General features: G+C 37.5%; 1 protein-coding gene across 1 annotated transcript in view; it reads left to right on the plus strand.

Annotated features, from left to right (window-relative positions):
- ALMS1 (ALMS1 centrosome and basal body associated protein) overlaps positions 1 to 19,860 on the plus strand; it is a 180,857-nt gene that overhangs the window by 18,352 nt on the left and 142,645 nt on the right. The window contains exons 7-8 of the mRNA XM_081797285.1: positions 3,877 to 4,036; positions 12,840 to 19,259. Of these exons, the coding sequence (XP_081653411.1) occupies positions 3,877 to 4,036; positions 12,840 to 19,259 (6,580 nt within the window). The remainder of the gene's footprint in view (positions 1 to 3,876; positions 4,037 to 12,839; positions 19,260 to 19,860) is intronic.

Genomic DNA, 19,860 nt, shown 5'->3' on the forward strand with positions numbered 1-19,860 from the left:
GCCCCTTTCCAAGATTTTAAAAATTTATTTGTGAGAGATGGCGAGAGAGAGCATGAGCATTGGGGAGAGGGAGAAACAAGGTCCCTGCTGAGCTGGGAACCCTACATGGGGCTTGATCCTAGGACCCTGGGATCATGACCTAAGCCAAAGGCAGACGCTTAACTGACTGAGCCACCCAGGTGCCCTGAAACTAACCTTATCTGTGTATTTAACCACTATACCATACACTACCTTCCCATTTAACTATTCTTCAGTGAAACCAAAACCAAGATTTTGCATTATTTTGATAAGAGTGAAGGTTTTGAAGGGGATTGGTCAAAGTGAATTTCAGTAAGAATGAGAAACAAATATGATCAATTTTAAACTTAGAGTTTCTAATTTTTTTTATAGTACTACTTAATGTAACTTACATCAACTTTTTATACACTTTTTATAAACATATTTAAAGAAATGTAGATATGGGCGCCTGGGTGGCTCAGTCGGTTAAGCGTCTGCCTTTGGCTCAGGCCATGATCCCAGGGTCCTGGGATTGAGTCCCCCATCAGACTCCCTGCTCAGTGGGGAGTCTGCTTTTCCCTCTACCCCTCCCCACTGGTTGTGAGCTGTCTCTCTCTCACACTCTTTCTCAAATAAATAAAATCTTTAAAAAAACTCACAATTTTAAAAGAAGTGTAGATATGTATGCAGTTAATAGTGATATGCTAAGATTAATTCTGACCACTATTCCAGATTTTATTTGCCCCCAGCTGTAGGCTTAAGTATATTTTTTTAGTTTAGGGAGGATGTTCCCTGTATTCTCTTTCACTCTTAGCTCCATTCTATGGTCTGGGAGTTATAATGCCAGTATTACGGAAATAAGGAGCCAGATATGGTAGTAATCTTCCTGCAGGGCTCAGCTTGCTCTCAGAGGGCTTGCCTGCTCCTTGGTTCCTTTCTTATTCTCATCTGTGTCTCAGAAGAGTCATTCATACTTGTTTGCCTAACTTTGATACCTAACCATCATTTCTTTAAATGATTGTTTAGGCATCCACTTGTATATGATGTAGCTTGGGGCTGTGAAAAGAGTGGAAATTTGGAGTCAGAACCTTGTTCAGTTATTTGTTAGCCTCATGCCTTGGGCAGATGACTTCGGAGGATCATTCTACTCATCTACATAAAGAAATAGGAATAGTAACAATCAGCCTCATGCACTGTTATATTGAATGGGGTCAGGTATGTAGCACTGCCTGGCTGTTAGTTCCCTTCACTTCACTGAAACCAGATACTAGACCCTCACCAGTGGTTTTCTCCTGTCTATCATTATTCCTCCTGTCTTTCTTTCTCCTTGTTCCTGGTAGCAGCATATTATATACTTTTAGCTTCTGTGATAAAATACTGTTTTAGTATTCCTTATCTTGGCCATGTAACTAAATATTATTTAAAGTTTACTTTTTTAGAGTTCTTTTTGTTTTCTTGGTTCTACCTCTTCCACCAAGTACCTAATTTCCTCTCAAGGTTTAAATGCTTTTCTGTGTGTGATGGTTATTACCTCCATTTTTAGATCCTAATATTTCTACTGAGGTAGACCTGAATGCTGTCTTGCATGAAATTTTCTTGTGAACATTCCCGTCACCTCAAATGCAACTTGCCTATATCAAAAGAACTCAAACGTTTTTATGAAATCAGATTGACTTGTAGATTTTCTTAGTTCTTACAGAGAAGTTAACATGTCTTGGTTTCTTCGTCATCTTTGATTCTTCCTTTATTATTGATTAAAGACTGGGAGATAAACCAGTTTTGTTTTTTTCTTCCTGATTTCTCCCGTTTTCAATTAGTAGTGAAGATCTGCTGATCTCTTAAATAAATTCTTCTCATCTTTTTCATTCTACATCTTCTTTTTTTTTCCTTAAGATTTTATTTATTTGAGAGAGAGAACAAGAGAGAGAGAGCATGAGCAGGAGGGAGGGGAAGAGGGAGAGGCAGAAGCAGGCTCCCTGGCAGGGAGCCCAATGCAGGGTTCAGTCCCAGGACCCTGAGATCGTGACCTGAGCTGAAGGCAGACACTTAACAGGCTGAGCCACCCAGGCGCCCTACATTTTCTTTTGCATTACCTACTCTAATATCTGTATGTTTTGAAGCTTTGATGATAATGAAATTTTATTTATTTACTAAATTTTAATTCCAGTATAGTTAACATAGTGTTATATTAGTTTCAGGTGTACAATATTCTGTACATTAACAGTTCTATACATTACTCAGTGCTCATCGTGATAAGTGTACTCTTAATCCTCTTCACCTATTTCACCCATCTCCTCCCTTCCCCCCGTAACCGTTTGTTCTTTATAGTTAAGAGTCTGGTTTTTTTTATTTGTCTCTTTTTTTCTTTGTTCATTTGTTTTGTTTCTTAAATTCCACATAAGTGAAATCACATGGTATTTGTCTTTCTCTGTCTTATTTCACATAGCACTATACCTTCTAGATCTGTTCATGTTGTTGCAAATGGCCAGATTTCATTCCTTTTTATGACCGAGTAATATTAATGAAATTGTATTGAAGCTGAGATTGGAATAGAAATTTTTTTTCTTCCTACATTTGAAAGCTCTAGAGAAAAACTATTAAATACACATATGTGCCTGGGGACACACACACAAAGTCTCTATCATATATGATACATGTTAATGAGCTGTACTTCAAAAAAGTCTCCTTTAGGAGTGGGATAATTGAAAACTTAGAACTTTGTGCTTTGTTTAGAGCAGGGTTTCTCTGTACTACTGTCTTTTTGGGTATGATAATTCTTTGTTGTGGGGGGCTTTTCTGTGCATTCTAGGATGCTGAGCAACATCCCTGGCTTCTACTCCCTAGATGCCAGTGGCCACACACACACACACACACCCTCCCATGCCCAAAGTTATGACAGTGAAAAATGTCTCCAGACATTGCCAGATGTTTCTTGGTCAGGGAGAGATGGGTGGGGGCAAAATCTCCCACAACTGAGAACCACTGGTGTAGAGAAACCTAGACCAGAGCAGTAGAAGTAGAATATTTATTTTTACACCCTGCCAGCTTCCTAAGATTGTTCATTACTACACAATGAAAAAACATTGATAAAAGAGGATCGAACAAAATTTATCCTTACGTACATTTTTAGACTCTCCTGAGAGGGCATCCAAAAGAGGGAATAATATTTTTAGGAAAATAAACCGAAAAGTGGTATATTGTTTTTATATGAGAGTATGATGTGAATTTGGTGAAAAGTTATGTATGTTTATGTACTGACATCACCAATATTGGTTTCTAATTTCTTTTCTAGTAAGGAGTTGCTGGGATCTGATGAAACTTTGAGAACTTCTTTTTCAGCATTTAACCTTTACTTCACTGTCAGTTTGTATTTCCCACTACTTTTGTTTAAAGAAATTTGAGGACTTATATTTTTTGGTAATTGATCATAGATCCAGTTCTTTGATGCTTTAATTTTTTTTCTAAATATTTGTGGATTTCTTGAAAATATTCCTGTTCTCTCTTTCCTTCTTTCCTCTTTCCTTTTTACAACATAACCTCTCCTTTAAAAAAAAAAAAATCCTTGAGCTTGTCAAGAGTAATACCAAAGTTCAAATTCTTCAGTGATCATACTATTATGTGGAACAAACTTCTAGGCTTCCTATCTGTAATATTCTATATAGGCAGACTTCCAGACCCTAAGAATAATTTGTAGAGCCTTCTTAGAATTGACCAAACAAGATATAACTTGTATATGAATTTAGGAGGGTTGAGAATATGAGCTTAAGGAACTGGTATAACTGCTCAGTACTCATTTTCATAAAAATTAGGTTTGTTTTTTTTTATCAGGTGAAGCCTAAAATTAATCCTATTTTCTTAATTTTTTATCTCTTTTTATAGGTAGGTTGTTCTAATATGGACATTAATCAGACTTTTTCATCCGTATTGCCTCCATTTATTCCTCATGAGCCAACCATAGAGTTGGAGTATCACTCTTCAGATCTCAGGATGTTGAGGGTATCTCCTGACACTGTGCAAAAGACTCTCAAACATATAGCAGGTATGTAGAAAAGGAGATATTAGGTGTTCTTATGACTAGCTTGTTAAAAATACCTTGCTATGGCTAACTAATTTTTTATTTTTGAACTCTTGCAATAATGTTAACTTTGGATTAGGTGTATTTATAAATCTCCAGATCTTTTATTAAGTGAATCATTTGATCTTTCATTGCCTTCTCTATGGCAATGTTTAGAACTGAATTATGTGGAGAGTCTGATATTAGAGTCCGTTTATTATTTCTGTATTCCATTCTGTGATTTGAAGGGAAAAAAGAAATTAATGGAGCACAGGAGAAGAAGAGTCGATCCAAATAAGTTTGTAGAGAGGAGACTGAGAGATCAGTTCTGAGGTAGAAAGCAAGATTATCTGCTAAGGGAGGTAGTGGTAAAGGAGGGTAGCTTGGTGCAGGCTCAGAATTATGTTAAAGTGAATAGAAGTTGCAGCTGACCAAGAACAAGCAAAAGAATTGGCAGGTAGTTCTGAGAAGTCAGCTGAGGTTGGAGATGATTTTGTAATGTTGTCAGCCTTAATAGAATCTCTGTTTTTTTCTCTACTAAATGCAGAAAATGAATTATAGGTTGATCCTTGGTTGAGGGATTTGTTGAGTGGATGGATGTGGTGGATGGAAAGCAGTGGAAGGGAATCAGAAAATATTAAATATTTAGATCTGTGAACATGGGTTGTTTTTCCTTTGAGAAATGCCATTTTATATTAAATACTTTGGTCTATAAATATGGGACATCTTTCCATTATTTAGGTTTTCTTTATTTCTTTCAACAATATTTTGTAGTTTTCAGTGTATAAGTCTTGCACTCCTTTGTTAAATTAATTCTAACTATTTTAATTTTTTTGTTGTTGAAAAAGAAATTGTTTTCTTAATTTCACTTTTGGAATATTCATTGCTAGTGTATGGAAATACAGTTGAATTTTGTTAATTTTATAGCTGCAATCTTCTTGAACTACTTGTTTCTTATCTCTAACTTTTTTTGTGTGGATTTCTTATAATTTTTACATGCAAGACCATGTCATGTTCAAATATAGTCTTCTTTCTTTCCAACATGGATGCCTTTTATGTATTTCAGTTCCCCAACTGCCCCGACTAGAACCTTCAGTGCAATGTCGCATAAAAGTGGCAAGAACGAACAGACATCCTTGGCTTGTCCTGGTCTTTGTAGAAAGATATGAAGTCTTTTATCATTAAGTATGATGTTAGCTGTGGGATTTTTGTAGACGATCTTTATCAGGTTGAGGAAGTTCCCCTTTATCTGTAGTTTTTAGAGCATATTTATACATGTTATCATATAAGGGTGTTAGATTTTGTCAAATGTTTTTTCTGCCTCTTTTATGATGATCATATGGTTTTTGTCTTATATTCTAATAATATAGTGCATTATTAATTTTCATATAACCAACCTTGCAGTCTTAGTTATATATGCCATTTGGTTATGGCATACAATCCTTTTTGTATGTTGTTGGATTTGTTTTGTCAGTAATTTTTTGAGGACTTTTGTGTTTATATTCATAGTAGGTATTGGTGTGTAGATTTGTTGTGATTTTTGTTATTATTGGGTTTTGGTACAAAGATAATGCTAATGTTACAAGTTGAGGTGAGAAGCATTATCTCTTCTAGTTTTGCTGATGTCACTAGTTGAGATGAGAAGCATTATCTTCTAGTTTTTGGAAGAGTTTGTAAAGGATTGGTATTAGTTTTTATTGGGTGAAACTCAACTGTAAAGCTGCCTGCCTCTTTGTAGAAGTTTTAAAATTACTAATTTCATCTCTCTACTTGCTGTAAGTCTATTTATATTTTATATTTTTCATGAATCAGTTTTCATAATTTGTATCCATTGTGGAATTCATCCATGCCAGCTAGGTTATCTAATTTGTTGGATATAGTTGTTCATGGTATTCCCATATAATCCTTTTTATTTTGGAAGATTGGTAGTAATACCTCTTCTTTCATTCCTGATTTTGGTAATTTGAGTTTTCTTTTTTTTTTTTTAAGATTATTTATTTATTTATTTATTTACTTGAGAGAGTGAGATTGAGCGAGAGAGCACGAGAGGGGGGAGGGTCAGAGGGAGAAGCAGACTCCCCACTGAGCAGGGAGCCCCCGTGGGACTCGATCCTGGGATTCCAAGATCATAACCTGAGCCGAAGGCAGTTGCTTAACCAACTGAGCCACCCAGGCGCCCCAATAATTTGAGTTTTCTATCTCTTTTTTTGGTAAGTCTAGCTAAATTTTGTCAATTATGTTCATCTTTTCAAGGAAAGAAACTTTGGTTTCTCTACTTTTTCTGATCTTTGTTTCTCTACTTTTAAATCTGTTTTATTCCCATTTCAGTCTTTATTTTTTCCTTCCTTTCACACTTCAGTTTTAGATTGTGCTTTTTACTCTTTCTTGAGATGAAAGAATAGGTTATTGATTTGAGACTTTTTTTTTTTAGGATTTTTCATCTATTTATTTGAGAGAGAGAGAGAGTGTGTGTGAGCACGAGCTGTGGGGGGGGGGCAGAGGGAGAGAGAGAAGCAGAATCCCTGCTGAGCAGGGAGCCTGATGTGGGGCTTGATCCCAGGATCCTGAGACCTGAGCTGAAGACAGATGCTTAACCAACTGAGTATCCAGGCACCCCGAGACTTTATTTTTGATATAGGTGTTTACATTGATAAATTTCCTATAAGCACTACTTTAATGGCATGCTCAGAGTTTTGGTTTGTTGTGTTTTTGTTTTAATTCATCTAAAATATTTTTAAGTTTCCATTGCAATTTGTTTTCATTGACCCTGTGGTTATTTGGGAATGTCTTGTTTAATTTCCACAGATTTTTTACTTTCCTTTTATTATTAATATCTCATTTGATTCCATTTTTGTTGGAGAACACCTACTTTGTATGATTTTAATTCATTTAAATTTTATTGAGGCTTGCTCTTATGTCCTAGTGTATAGTTTATTCTGTAGAATGTATGGTTTACATTTGAGAAGAATGTGCATTCTGCTATCGTTAGGTGGTGTGTTCTATATGTGTCTCTTAGTTCTAGTGGGTTTATAGTGTTCAAGTCTTCTGTATCCTTGTTGATCTTCTGCCTAGTTTTCTCTATTTTTGAAAGTAAGCTGGTGAAATCTTCAACTATTATTGTTTGTCTGTTTTATCATTTTCCTGTCATATTTGCTTCATATCTTATTAAGTGCATTTATGTTTATAATTGTTATATATTCCTGATGGATTGACCTTTTTGTTATAAATGGTCTCCTTTTAATTCTAGTAATGTTTTTTGTTTTAAGGTCTATTTTCTCTTACATCAGTATAGTCACTTCAGTTCTTATGCTTGCTGCTTGTATGGCATATGTTTTTTATCCCTTTACTTTCAACCTATTTGTTTTTTTGAATCTAAAGTGTATCTCTTGTAAACAGCTTATAGTTGGATCTTGTGATTTGTTGTTTTTTTTTTTAAATCCAGACTGACAGTCTTTACCTTTTGATGTGACTGTTTAATCAGTTCATGTTCAATGTCATTATTGATTAAGATTGGATATATATTTCCTGGGTTTACTTTTTGTTTTCCATGTTTCATGTTTTTTTGTTATGTTCCTCCTTCACTGCTTTTTATTGGACTTAATGAATATTTTCTAGTGTCACGTTTTAATTTCTTTAATTATTTTCTAGTTAATTTTTCCAGTTATATTCTAGTGGTTGCTCTAGGGCTTATAAAATTTATCTTATTTAGAATATATACCTGATTTATACTAACTTAATTATAGTGTGATACAGAGACATTACTCCTATATAGCTCTATTCTCTTTTGTGTGTGCTATTATTGCTATACATATTATACCTGTATGTGTTACAAACACACAAGAATATGTTGTTACATTATTATACTTATTTTTATAATTTTTGTATTTTTTAAGAAGTTGAGAGAAGTAAGGAGAGCAAGTATTTAGAGTTAATTATATTAATCTTCTCATTTACTATTTTTTAATTCTCTTTATTTGTTCCTGTGGATTTGTTACCATCCAGTGTCTTTTCCTTACTCCACTCCAGCTTTGCTCCCACTTGCCTCCTTTTGATGTTTATTATCAAATGTTTCATTTCTACATGTTATAGCCCCACTAATATAGTTAATACATATTGCTTTGTGTAAAATTGCTTTTATAATCAGTTAAGAGAAGAAAGGAAAAGAAATATGCAAATATGCTCTCTTTTTGTAATTACCTACATAATTATCTTTACTAGCACTGTTTGTTTTGTTTTATAAATTCAAATTACTGTCTGGTGTCACTTGCTTTCAACCTGAATAGAATTCGTTTAGTATTTCTTGTATGATGGTTCTGCTACCAACAGATTCTCTTAGTTTTTATTTACCTGGAATGTTTTTATTTCATCCTTTTGAAAGATAGTTTTGTTGAGTTTAGAATGCTTGGTTGATAATCTTTTTGTTTTAGCACTCTGAATTTGTCTTCCCATATGGTATTCTGGCCTTTATTGTTTCTCATGAGAAGTCAACTATTGATCTTATTAGTATTCCCTTGTATGTGATTTGTTTTCTCCTGCTGCTTTCAGGATACTCAGTCTTTCAACATTTTGATTATGATGTATTTGTGTGGATCTCTGTGTTTATCCTACATTGAGTTCATTGAGCTTCTCAGATGTGTAGATTATCTTTCCATTTATTTGAGTCTTTTTCCACTTCTTTCATCTATGTCTTGTAGTTTGCAATGTACAGATCTTTCACCCCCTTGGTTAAATTTATTCTTAGGTGTTTTTTTTTTTTTATGTAATTGTAAATGGGATTGTGTTCTTGACTTCTCTAATAGTTCTTTATTAGTGTATAAAAACATAACTGATCTTTATATGTTAATTTTGTATCCTGCAACTTTACTTGAATTTATTAGTTCTAACAGTTTTTTGGTGGAGTCTTGAGGAGTCTCCATGTGTAATACCATGTCATCTATAAATAGAGACAGTTTTACTTCTTCCTTGCCTATTTGGATGCCTCCCCCCTCCCCTTTTTTTTCTTGCCTAATTGCTCTGGCTAGGATTCCCAATACTGTGTTGAATAAAAGTGGTGAGAATGGGAACCCTTATCTTCTTCTTGATCTTAGAGGAAAAGCTTTCAGCTTTTCACTGTTGACTGTGATGTTAGCTATGGGCTTTTATATATGGCCTTTGTAATGTTGAGGTATGTTCCTTCAACATCCCCTTTATTGAGAGTTTTTATCATGAATGGATGTTGAGTTTTGTTAGTTGCTTTTTCTGAATCCATTGAACGATCACATGATTCTTATCCTTAATTTTGTTAATATTGGTGTATCATATTGATTGATTTGCAGATATTGAGCCATCCTTGCATTCCTGGAATAAAACCCACTTAATCATGTTATATGATTCTTTTAATGTATTGTTGAATTCAGTCTGCTAATATTTTGTTGAGGATTTTTACATCTATGTTCATTAGGGGGATTGGCTTATAATTTTACTTTTTTGTAATTTCCTTGTCTGGTTTTGGTATCAGAGTATGCTGGATTTATAAAATGAGTTTAGAAGTTATTTATTTATTTATTTATAAAATTTATTATTTGAATGTTCAGTAGACTTCACCAGTGAAGCCATCTGGTTTTGGAGTTTCATTTGTTGGGACACTTTTGGTTACTGATTCAGTCTCCTTACTAGTAATTGGTCTGTTCACATTTCTACTTCTTCATGATTCAGTCTTGGTAGGTTATATGTTTCTTCTAGGTTGTCAAACTTGTTGATGTAACATTATTTGTAGAAAGTCTTTTATGATCTTTTATAGTTCTGTGATATCAGTTGTCATATTTCCTTTTCCATTTTTGTATTTTATTATTTGAGTCCTCTCTGGGTTTTTTTGGGTGGGGGTGGTGGTGATTTTAGCTAAAGATTTGTCAATTTGTTTATCTTTTAAAAGAACCAGATCTTTGGTTCATTGCTTTTTTTTTTTTCTATTGTCTTTTTAGTCTCTACTACATTTATTTTTGCTCTGGTTTATGTTTTCTTCCTTCTACTGGCTTTGGGCTTTGTTTGTTCTTTTTCTGGTTCTTTAAGATGTAAAGTTAGGTTGTTTATTTGAGATATTTCTTGAAGTAGGCATTTATCACTGAACTTCCTTCTTAGAACTGCTGTTACTGTACCCCATAAGTTTTGGTATATTGTATTTCCATTTTCGTTTATTTCAAGGTATTTTTTGATTTCTCTTTTGATTTCCTCTGTGAGCCATTGGTTGTTCACTCTGTTAATGTGTTTTGCTTTATTAATTTCTTGAGTCTTTTTCTCTCATAAAACTTTCCATAACTTCTATTTCTTTTCAAGTTACTATGCAGATTACATTCATCCCTTCTCCTTTAGTTTTCCTGAAGAGTTAGTACTTGGTAATGTACTTCCTTACCTTATAATTCACTCCTGAACTCATTTAATTCTATATTTAGTTGCTTTTTTGAAGCTCACTATTGGGTTTAGAATAGCAGTCACTAATAATTTAGTGAAAAGAGTTCAGAATTTGGAGTTAGAATTCAAAGGTTAAAGTACCTCTTTTTGTCATTTACTGTAGAATTCTGGAGAAGTTATATTTCTTTATCAATCAAAATACGGTCTGAGCGGGGCACCTGGGTGGCTGAGTCATTAAGCATCTGCCTTCAGCTCAGGTCATGATCCCAGGGTCCTGGGATTGAGCCCCGCATTGGGCTCCCTGTTCGTTGGAAAGCCTGCTTCTCCCTCTCCCACTCCCCCTGCTTGTGTTCCCTCTCTCTCTGTGTCTCTCTCTGTCAAATAAATAAATAAATAAATAAAATCTTTAAAAAAAAAATGTGGTCTGAGGGCCAAAAGTATGGGACATTATTAGGGATTTTGTTAGAAATGCAAAATTTCAGATCCTACCCTAGACCTATTGAATCAGAATCTGCAAGTTAATAAGATCTCCATATTGAGAAGCAATCTTATATCTTCCATCTTTGAAACTTAATTTCTTTATATGTAAAGTGCAGACGGTCCCCCACTTAGGATGCTTTGACTTAGGATTTTCATCTTTATGATATGCATTCAGTAGAAACCATACTGCAAATAATGAATTTTGCTATTTTTTTAGGCTAGCCATATGTGGTATGATATTCTTTTGTGATGTTGGGCAGCAGCAGTGAGCCACAGCTCCCAGTCAACCCCATGATTATAAGGGTAAAAACCTGATACACTTACAGCCATTCTCTACCCATACAACCATTCTGTTTTTCACTTTTAGTACAGTGTTCAATAACAAGATATTCAACACTTTATTATAAAATAGTTTTTGTGTTAGGGAATTTTGCCCAATTTTTGGTCAGTGTAAATGTTCTAAGCATGTTTAAGTTAGACTAGGCTAAGCTGTGATGTTTGGTATGTTAGATTATTCTGTGTATTTTTGACTTACTATGTTTTCATCTTTTGATGGGCTTATCGGGTTGTAACCCAATTGTAAGTTGAGGAAGATCTGTATAGGTAGTACTTGTTGTATATATCAACCATCTTGCCATCATCTAACATCCCATATGTTTTACAATTTATTTTTTGTCTGCTTCCTACTATCAGAATGTAAGCTTTGTAAGGCAGAATTAGAGTGTAAACTTTGTTTATTGCCCTATTTCCTATATCTAGAACTGTGACTAGCACATAGTAAACATTAATTTTTTTAAAATTTAATTTTATTTATTTATTTGCCAGAGAGAGAGGGAGAGCACAAGCAGAGAGAGCTGCAGGCAGAGGGAGAAGCAGTCTCCCCACTGGGTGAGGAGCCCAATGCGGGACTAGATTCCAGGACCCTGGGATCATGACCTGATCTGAAGGCAGACGCTTAACTGACTGAGCCACTCAGGCATCCCACCTTATTTTCTTTTTGAATGAACAAATGAATGAATGCATATCTTGTCAAATCTTGTCATTTCTATTGCAGTCATTTACTTCCCACTGCCATTTAGAATTAGAAGTACTGGATTAGACAGTACAAATACAGAAATTTCTGTGGTTGCAGAAAGTTCTGTTAGATAGTACTACTTACACTTTTGCATTCTGGTCCCACTCATCTTGAATCTATATTTCTGCAGTATAGTTCTGATCAAATTTATCAACAACTCCCCATGCCATTTAGAATTAAGTTCAAAATCCTTAGTGTAATCTTCAGACACTTTATAGTTTCATATAGTTAAAAAATATGTATGTTTCTCAGGGTGCATTTATTAGAAGAATCATTTAAACCCACTGCATGCATAGCATCCATCTGTGCCATATTGCATTGCCCTCGTGGGACTTGAGGGATAGGGGAACCCATGAAAATAAGTTGAAGATCCTTTGCTGTGCCATGGAATAAAGTATTTTGTCTCTGATTGAGGAGTCGCATGTCTTTTAATGGCATACAGGACACAATAACAGGCTAACTTATTAGGTTATAGCTAGGTCTGAAAATAAAGCCCAGACAGGATAGCATTTTCCCATTATGTTAAAAATTCTTTAAAAATCCAAATTTTAATAAAGACCCACATAATATATCAAATGGATATGCTGCTATTTTTAAACATTACTCTATTGTTGAATATTTAAATTACGTCTGCATTAGTTTGCTGTTGTAAATGGCTTTGTAATTAATATCTTTGTAAATATTTGTCTCCTTTGATGACTATCAAACTATTCCCTTAGGATTCCTTACTAGAAGTGTAAAGGTCAAAGGAAGGAAAGCTTGCTTTATTTCTTTTATGCGTAAAAGAAATATTTCTTAATTAAAAAATATATAATAATATTAGTATTAATAAATCTCTTTTTCTAGGAGGTACTTCTAAAGGAGGCATAGCTGAAGTTATTCAATCCAGCTTGAAACCAGGCATCACTGCTATTCCTGGAGATTCAGATACCGGATCTCATTTATTCTTGTTCCCCGAGGACTTTCCTCAGTTGGATTTAAGGTCTCAAGAGAATACTCTTGGTCAACATACTGATACCCACAACCAACAGGCATCGGTAGATAGTGATATAAGTGAAGAGACTCTAAAAGTTTCATCTGTTGGTGAGCGAGCTGACCAGAAGACTGGGATATCAACAGTACCCTCTAGTTTCTACTCACAAAGAGGGAAGCCCAGTATTTTCTACCCACAGGCCTTGCCAGACAGTCATCTAGCTGAAGAGGCTCTAAAAGTTTCAGCTGTTCTTGGTCCTACTGTCCAGAAGAGTGGCATACCTACAGTCTTTCCAAGTTCCTACTCCCGTGGAGAGAACCATAATATCTTCTACCAACAGGCCCTGCCAGACAGTCATCTAACTGAAGAGGCTCTAAAAGTTTTGGCTATTCCTGGTCCTGCTGACCAGAAGACTAGCATACCTATAGTCCTTCCAAGCTCCTACTCACATGGAGAGAAGCATAATACCTTCTACCAACAGGCCTTGCCAGGCAGTCATCTAACTGAAGAGACTCTAAAATATTCAGCTGTTCCTGGTTCTGCTGACCAGAAGACTAGCATACCTACAGTCCTTCCAGGTTCCTCCTCACATGGAGAGACGCATGTTACTTTCCACCCTCAGGCCTTGCCACACAGTCATCTAACTGAAGAGGCTCTAAAAGTTTCGGGTGTTCCTCATCCTACTGACCAGAAGACTAGCATACATACAGTCCCTCCAAGTTCCTACTCACGTGGAGAGAAGCATAATATCTTCTACCCACAGGCCTTGCCAGACAGTCATCTAACTGAAGAGGCTCTAAAAGTTTCAGCTGTTCCTGGACCTGCTGACCAAAAGACTAGCATACCTACAGTCCTTCCAAGTTCCTACTCACGTGGAGAGAAGCATAATATCTTCTACCCACAGGCCTTGCCAGACAGTCATCTAACTGAAGAAACTCTGAAGATTTCAGCTGTTCCTGTATCTACTGACCAGAGGACTGAGAAAACAATAGTACCTCCTACTTCATATTCACGAAGAGAGAAGCACATTATTTTCTCCCAGCAGCAGTTGTCAGATGGTCATCTAACTAAACAGGTTCTGAAAGTTTCATTTGTTCCTGGACCAGCTGATCAAAACACTGGGATACCTACATTATCTTCACATTCCTACTCACTTGGAGAAAAGCCCAGTATCTTTTACCAACAGGTGTTGCCAGATAGTCATTTAATTGAACAGACTCAGAAAGTTGCAGCTCTTCCTGGACCAGCTGATCAGAAGAGTAGGATACCTGCAGTATCCTCTACTTCTTACTCACATAGAGAGAGGCCCCATATTTTCTATCAACAGACATTGCCAGAAAGTCATCTAACTGAACAGGCTCTAAAATTTTCTGCTCCTGAATCCACTGAGCAGAAGACTGGGATACCAACGGTAACCTCTACTTCCTCCTCACATAGAGAGAAGTCTAGTATTTTCTACCAAGAGGAGTTGCTGGATAGTCATCTAACTGAACAGGCTCAGAAAGTTCCAGCTGTTCCTGGACCAGCTGACCAGGATACTGGGATACCAATAGTGCCCTCTAGGCCCTACTCTCGTGGAGAAAAGCCCAGTATTTTCTGTCAGCAGGTCTCACCAGACAGTCATCTATCTGAAGAGACTCTGATTTCAGTTGCTTCTGGACCAGCTGAAAAAAAGAGTGGGTTACTATCAGAAGCTTCTAATTTCTGCTCACGTAGAGAGAAGCACAATATTTTCTACCAAGAGGAGTTGCCAGACAGTTCTCTAACTGAACAGGCTCAGAAAGTTTCACCTGTTCCTGAACCTACTGACCAGAAGACCAAAATATCAACAGTAACTTCTACTTCTTACTCAGATACAGAAAAGCCCTTTATTTTCTACCCACAGGACTTGACAGACACTCATCTCACTGACGAGGTGAAAGCTTCAGCCATATCTGGATCAGCTGACTGGCAGACTGGAATATCAACAGTATCCTCTACTTCCTACTTACCTAGAGAGAAGCCCATTATTTTTTCCCCTCAGGCCTTGCCAGGCAGTCATTTACTTGAAGAGGCTCTGAAAGTTTCAGCTGACCAGAAGACTGGGTTGCTATCAGAACCTTCTAGTTCCTACTCACATAGAGAGAAGCCCATTACTTTCTACCCAGAGGGTTTGACAGACGGCCAGGTACCTCAGGAGGCTCTGAAAGTTCCAGCTGTTTCTGGACCAACTGACCAGAAGACTGAGTTGCCACCAGAACCTTCTAGTTCCTACTCACCTAGAGAGAAGCCCATTATTTTTCCCCCTCAGGCCTTGCCAGGCAGTCATTTACTTGAAGAGGCTCTGAAAGTTTCAGCTGTTCCTGAATCAGCTGACCAGAAGACTGGGTTGCCATCAGAACCTTCTAGTTCCTACTCACATAGAGAGAAGCCCATTATTTTCAACCCAGAGGGTTTGACAGACGGCCAGGTACCTCAGGAGGCTCTGAAAGTTTCAGCTGTTTCTGGACTAACTGACCAGAAGACTGAGTTGCCACCAGAACCTTCTAGTTCCTATTCACCTAGAGAGAAGCCCATTATTTTTCCCCCTCAGGCCTTGCCAGGTAGTCATTTACTTGAAGAAGCTCTGAAAATTTCAGCTATTCCTGGATCAGCTGACCAGAAGACTGGGTTGCCATCAGAACCTTCTAGTTCCTACTCATATAGAGAGAAGCCCGTTATATTCTACCCAGAGGGTTTGACAGATGGCCAGGTACCTCAGGAGCCTCTGAAAGTTTCAGCGATTCCTGGACCAACTGACCAGAAGATTGGGTTGCCATCAGAACCTTCTAGTTCCTACTCATATAGGGAGAAGCCCATTATTTTCTACCCAGAGGGCTTGACAGACAGCCAGGTACCTCAGGAGGCTCTGAAAGTTTCAGCTATTCCTGGACCAACTGACCAGAAGACTGGGTTGCCATCAGAACCTTCCAGTTCCTACTCATATAGGGAGAAACCCATTATTTTCTACCCTCAGGGCTTGACAGACAGTCAGATATCTCAGGAGGCTCTGAAAGTTTCAGCGATTCCTGGACCAGCTGACCAGAAGACTGGGTTGCCATCAGAACCTTCTAGTTCCTACTCACATAGAGAGAAGCCCCTTACTTTCTACCCACAGGGCTTGACAGATGGCCAGGTGCCTCAGGAGGCTCTGAAAGTTTCAGCTGTTCCTGGACTAGCTGACCAGAAGACTGGATTACCATCAGAACTTTCCAGTTCCCACTCATATAGAGAGAAGCCCATTATTTTCTATTCACAGGGCTTGACAGACAGTCGGGTGCCTCAGGAGGCTCTGAAAGTTTCAGCTATTCCTGGACCAGCTGACCAAAAGACTGGGTTGCCATCAGAACCTTCTAGTTCCTACTCATATAGGGAGAAGCCCCTTATTTTCTACCCTCAGGGTTTGACGGACAGTCAGGTACCTCAGGAGGCTCTGAAAGTTTCAGCTCTTCCTGGACCAGCTGCCCAGAAGACTGGATTGCCGTTAGAACCTTCCAGTTCTTACTCATATAGAGAGAAGCCCATTATTTTCTACTCACAGGGCTTGGCAGACAGTCGGGTGCCTCAGGAGGCTCTGAAAGTTTCAGCTATTCCTGGACCAGCTGACCAGAAGACTGGGTTACCATCAGAACCTAGTTCCTACTCACCTAGAGAGAAGCCCATCATTTTCTACCCACAGGGCTTGACAGATGACCACGTACCTCAGGAGGCTCTGAAAGTTTCAGCTATTCCTGGACCAATTGACCAGAAGATTGGGTTGCCATCAGAACCTTCTAGTTCTTACTCACACAGAGAGAAGTCTAACATTTTTTACCAACAGGAGTTATCAGGCAGTCATCTAACTGAAGAGACTCTGAAAGTTTTAGCTGTTTCTGCAACAGGTGATCAGAAGACTGGGATACCTTCAAGTCCCTACTCACTTGGAGGGAAGCCCATTATTTTCTGTCAGCAGGCCTTATCAGATAAGCATCTCACTGAAGAGGCTCTGAATGTTTCAGCTTCTCCTGAACCAGCTGACCAGGAGACTGGGATACCAACAGTACCTTCTGTTTCTTACTCTCATAGAGAGAAGCCCAGTATTTTGTACCAACAGCCCTTGTCAGACAATCAGCTGCCTATAGAAGCTCTGAAAATTTCAGCTGTTTCTGGGCCAGGTGATCAGAAGACCAGAAAACCAACAATTACCTCGGCTTCTTACTCACATAGAGAGAAGCCCATCATTTATCAGCAAGAGTTGCCAGATCTTACTCAAGCAGCTTTAAGTGTTTTCAGGGTTCCTGGACTAGGTGACCAGAAGACTGGAATACCAGTAGTAACCTCTACTCCTTACTCACATAGAGAGAAGCCCATCATTTCTTACCAGCAGGAGTTGCCAGAGCCTAATGAAGGTGCTTTAAAAGTTTTAGGGGCTCCTGGGTCAGCTGACCAGAAGACTGGGATACGATTTGGGTCCTCTGCTTCCTATTCACATAGAGAGAGCCCCATCTTTTCTTATCAGAGGGAGTTGCCAGATATTACTGAAGAAACTCTGAAAGTTTCAGCTGTTTCTGGACCAGCTGACCAGAAGACTGGGATACATATAATTCCCTCTAGTTCCTACTCATACATAGAGAAGGACAGTATTTTTTACCAGCAGGAGTTGCCAGATGTTACTGAAGGAGCTTTAAAAATTTTTGCTCTTCCTGGACCTGCTGATCAGAAGACTGAGATACCAACAGGATCTTCTAGCTCTTACTCACATAAAGAGAAACTCAAGACTTCACCTGTGATTTTACCAGATGACCAGAAGACTGAGTTACTAACAACTCCCCTTAGTTCCTACTCACAAAGAGAAAAGCCCAAAATTTCAACTGTGATTGGACCAGATAACCAGATGACTCCGTTACTGACAGTTCTTCATAACTCCTATTCTCAGAGAGTGAAGCCCTTTCAACAGGAGCTACCAGATAGACATCATAGTGAGGATACTTTGAAAATTTCAGCTGTCTCTGAACCAACTGATGTGAACTCTGGGATACCGATACCTCTTTCTAGTTCCTATTCCCACAGAGAGAAATCTAGTATTTTCTACCCACAGGAATTGCCAGACAAACATCTAGCTGAAGATGCACTGAAGGTTTCAACAATTCCTGTACCAGCTGACCAGAAAAGTCTGTTACCAACAGTTCCTCCTAGTTCCTTTTCACACAGAGAGAAACCAAATATATTCTATCAACAGAATTTTCCAGATAGACATAAAACGCAAGATGCTCTGATGTTCTCAAGGGGTGTTGGGCAAGTTGATCAGATTACTGGGTTATCAACAGTTACCCCTGGTACTTATTCACATAGGGAGAAGCAGAAACTTGTTTCAGACCATGTTCAAATGCTAATAGATAATTTGGATTCTTCTAACTCCAGTGTTATCTCAAACAGTGTACCTTTAAGTTCTCAGGCTGATGGTAGAGTTGTAATAAGTAAGCCAGAATCTTTAGGTTTTGAAGATGTTGGGTCTGAGGAAAATCAAGATACAAGCAGTGGTTCCAAAACTCTTAAAGAGATTCGGACCCTTTTAATGGAGGCAGAAAATATAGCACTGAAACGATGCAATTTTCCTGCTCCCCTGGTCCCTTTCAGAGATGTTAGTGATATTTCATTTATACAATCTAAGAAGGTGGTTTGCTTCAAAGAACCCCTCACAGCTGATGAATCTAATGGTGATTTGCCCCAAAGACAGCCATTTACAGAGGAAAGCCCAAGCGACAAGTGCATACAGAAGGATATTAGCACACAGACAAATCTGAAATGCCAGAGAGGCATTGAGAATTGGGAGTTTATTAGTTCAACTACAGTTAGAAGTCCTCTACAGGAAGCAGAAAGCAAAGCCAGAGTGACAGTAGATGAAACCCTTCGGCAATATAGAGCAGACAAATCTGTAATGAGATCTGAACCTGAAGGGTATAGTGGAACCATTGGGAATAAAATTGTTATACCTATGATGACTCTCATTAAAAGTGATTCAAGTAGTGATGCCAGTTCCTGCTCATGGGACAGTAATTCATTGGAGTCAGTTTCTGATGTTCTTCTAAACTTCATTCCATATGCTTCACCCAAGACAAGCTTGACAGATAGTAGAGAAGAAGAAGGTGTGTTGGAGAGTGATGATGCTGGTGGTAGCAGTGCAGATTCACTGGCCGCACATGTCAGAAACCTTCTGAAATGTGAATCCTCACTGAATCATGCTAAACAAATACTCAGAAATGCAGAGGAAGAGGAATGTCGAGTACGAGCACGAGGTAGGAACTGATAATTTGTTATAAAGGTAGGTCAAGCTAATAAACATTATACTTTAATAATTTGTTTAAAGTTAAGTGTTTGGAGTCTAAATTTATTTTCTTGTAGGGTTGTTAGAATGATTACATTTTCCACCATAATCCATAGTAGGTCCATTTAACCAATAATGTAACTAAGTCACAGTATTAATAGTGCTAGTTTAAGTTTAGGGTCTTAGGTAGATTCTAAAGCCTGAAGGAGAATAAGGAGATAGCTTGGGTTTTCAGATTCCTAAAGTTCTCCTGTTTCCTTAATCCTCCTAGGATAGTATTCTATTTTGGAGGCAGAAAAAAAAAATGAAATCAATTTGCTCTGCTCTAAATCACACTGTATCATAAAACCATATATACATTTTCTATTTTCTAATAAAATTCTTAGAGCATATTTTAGACATTAGAAAAAACAAGTATTTCACACTAAAACTTGGGTTAGAGCTTTGAAAGAGGATGTTTACTAATCCCATTAATCTCTAATAGTAGAATGCCATTAAAAAAGAAAAAAAAAATTTTTAAGACAAAATGGGGAATATGTTAGAGAGCAACTTATAAACAATTCAGGCCTCCC

This window comes from Leptonychotes weddellii, chromosome 10, assembly GCF_054177405.1.
Source record: "Leptonychotes weddellii isolate Sample4059 chromosome 10, ASM5417740v2, whole genome shotgun sequence".
NCBI lineage: Eukaryota > Metazoa > Chordata > Mammalia > Carnivora > Phocidae > Leptonychotes > Leptonychotes weddellii.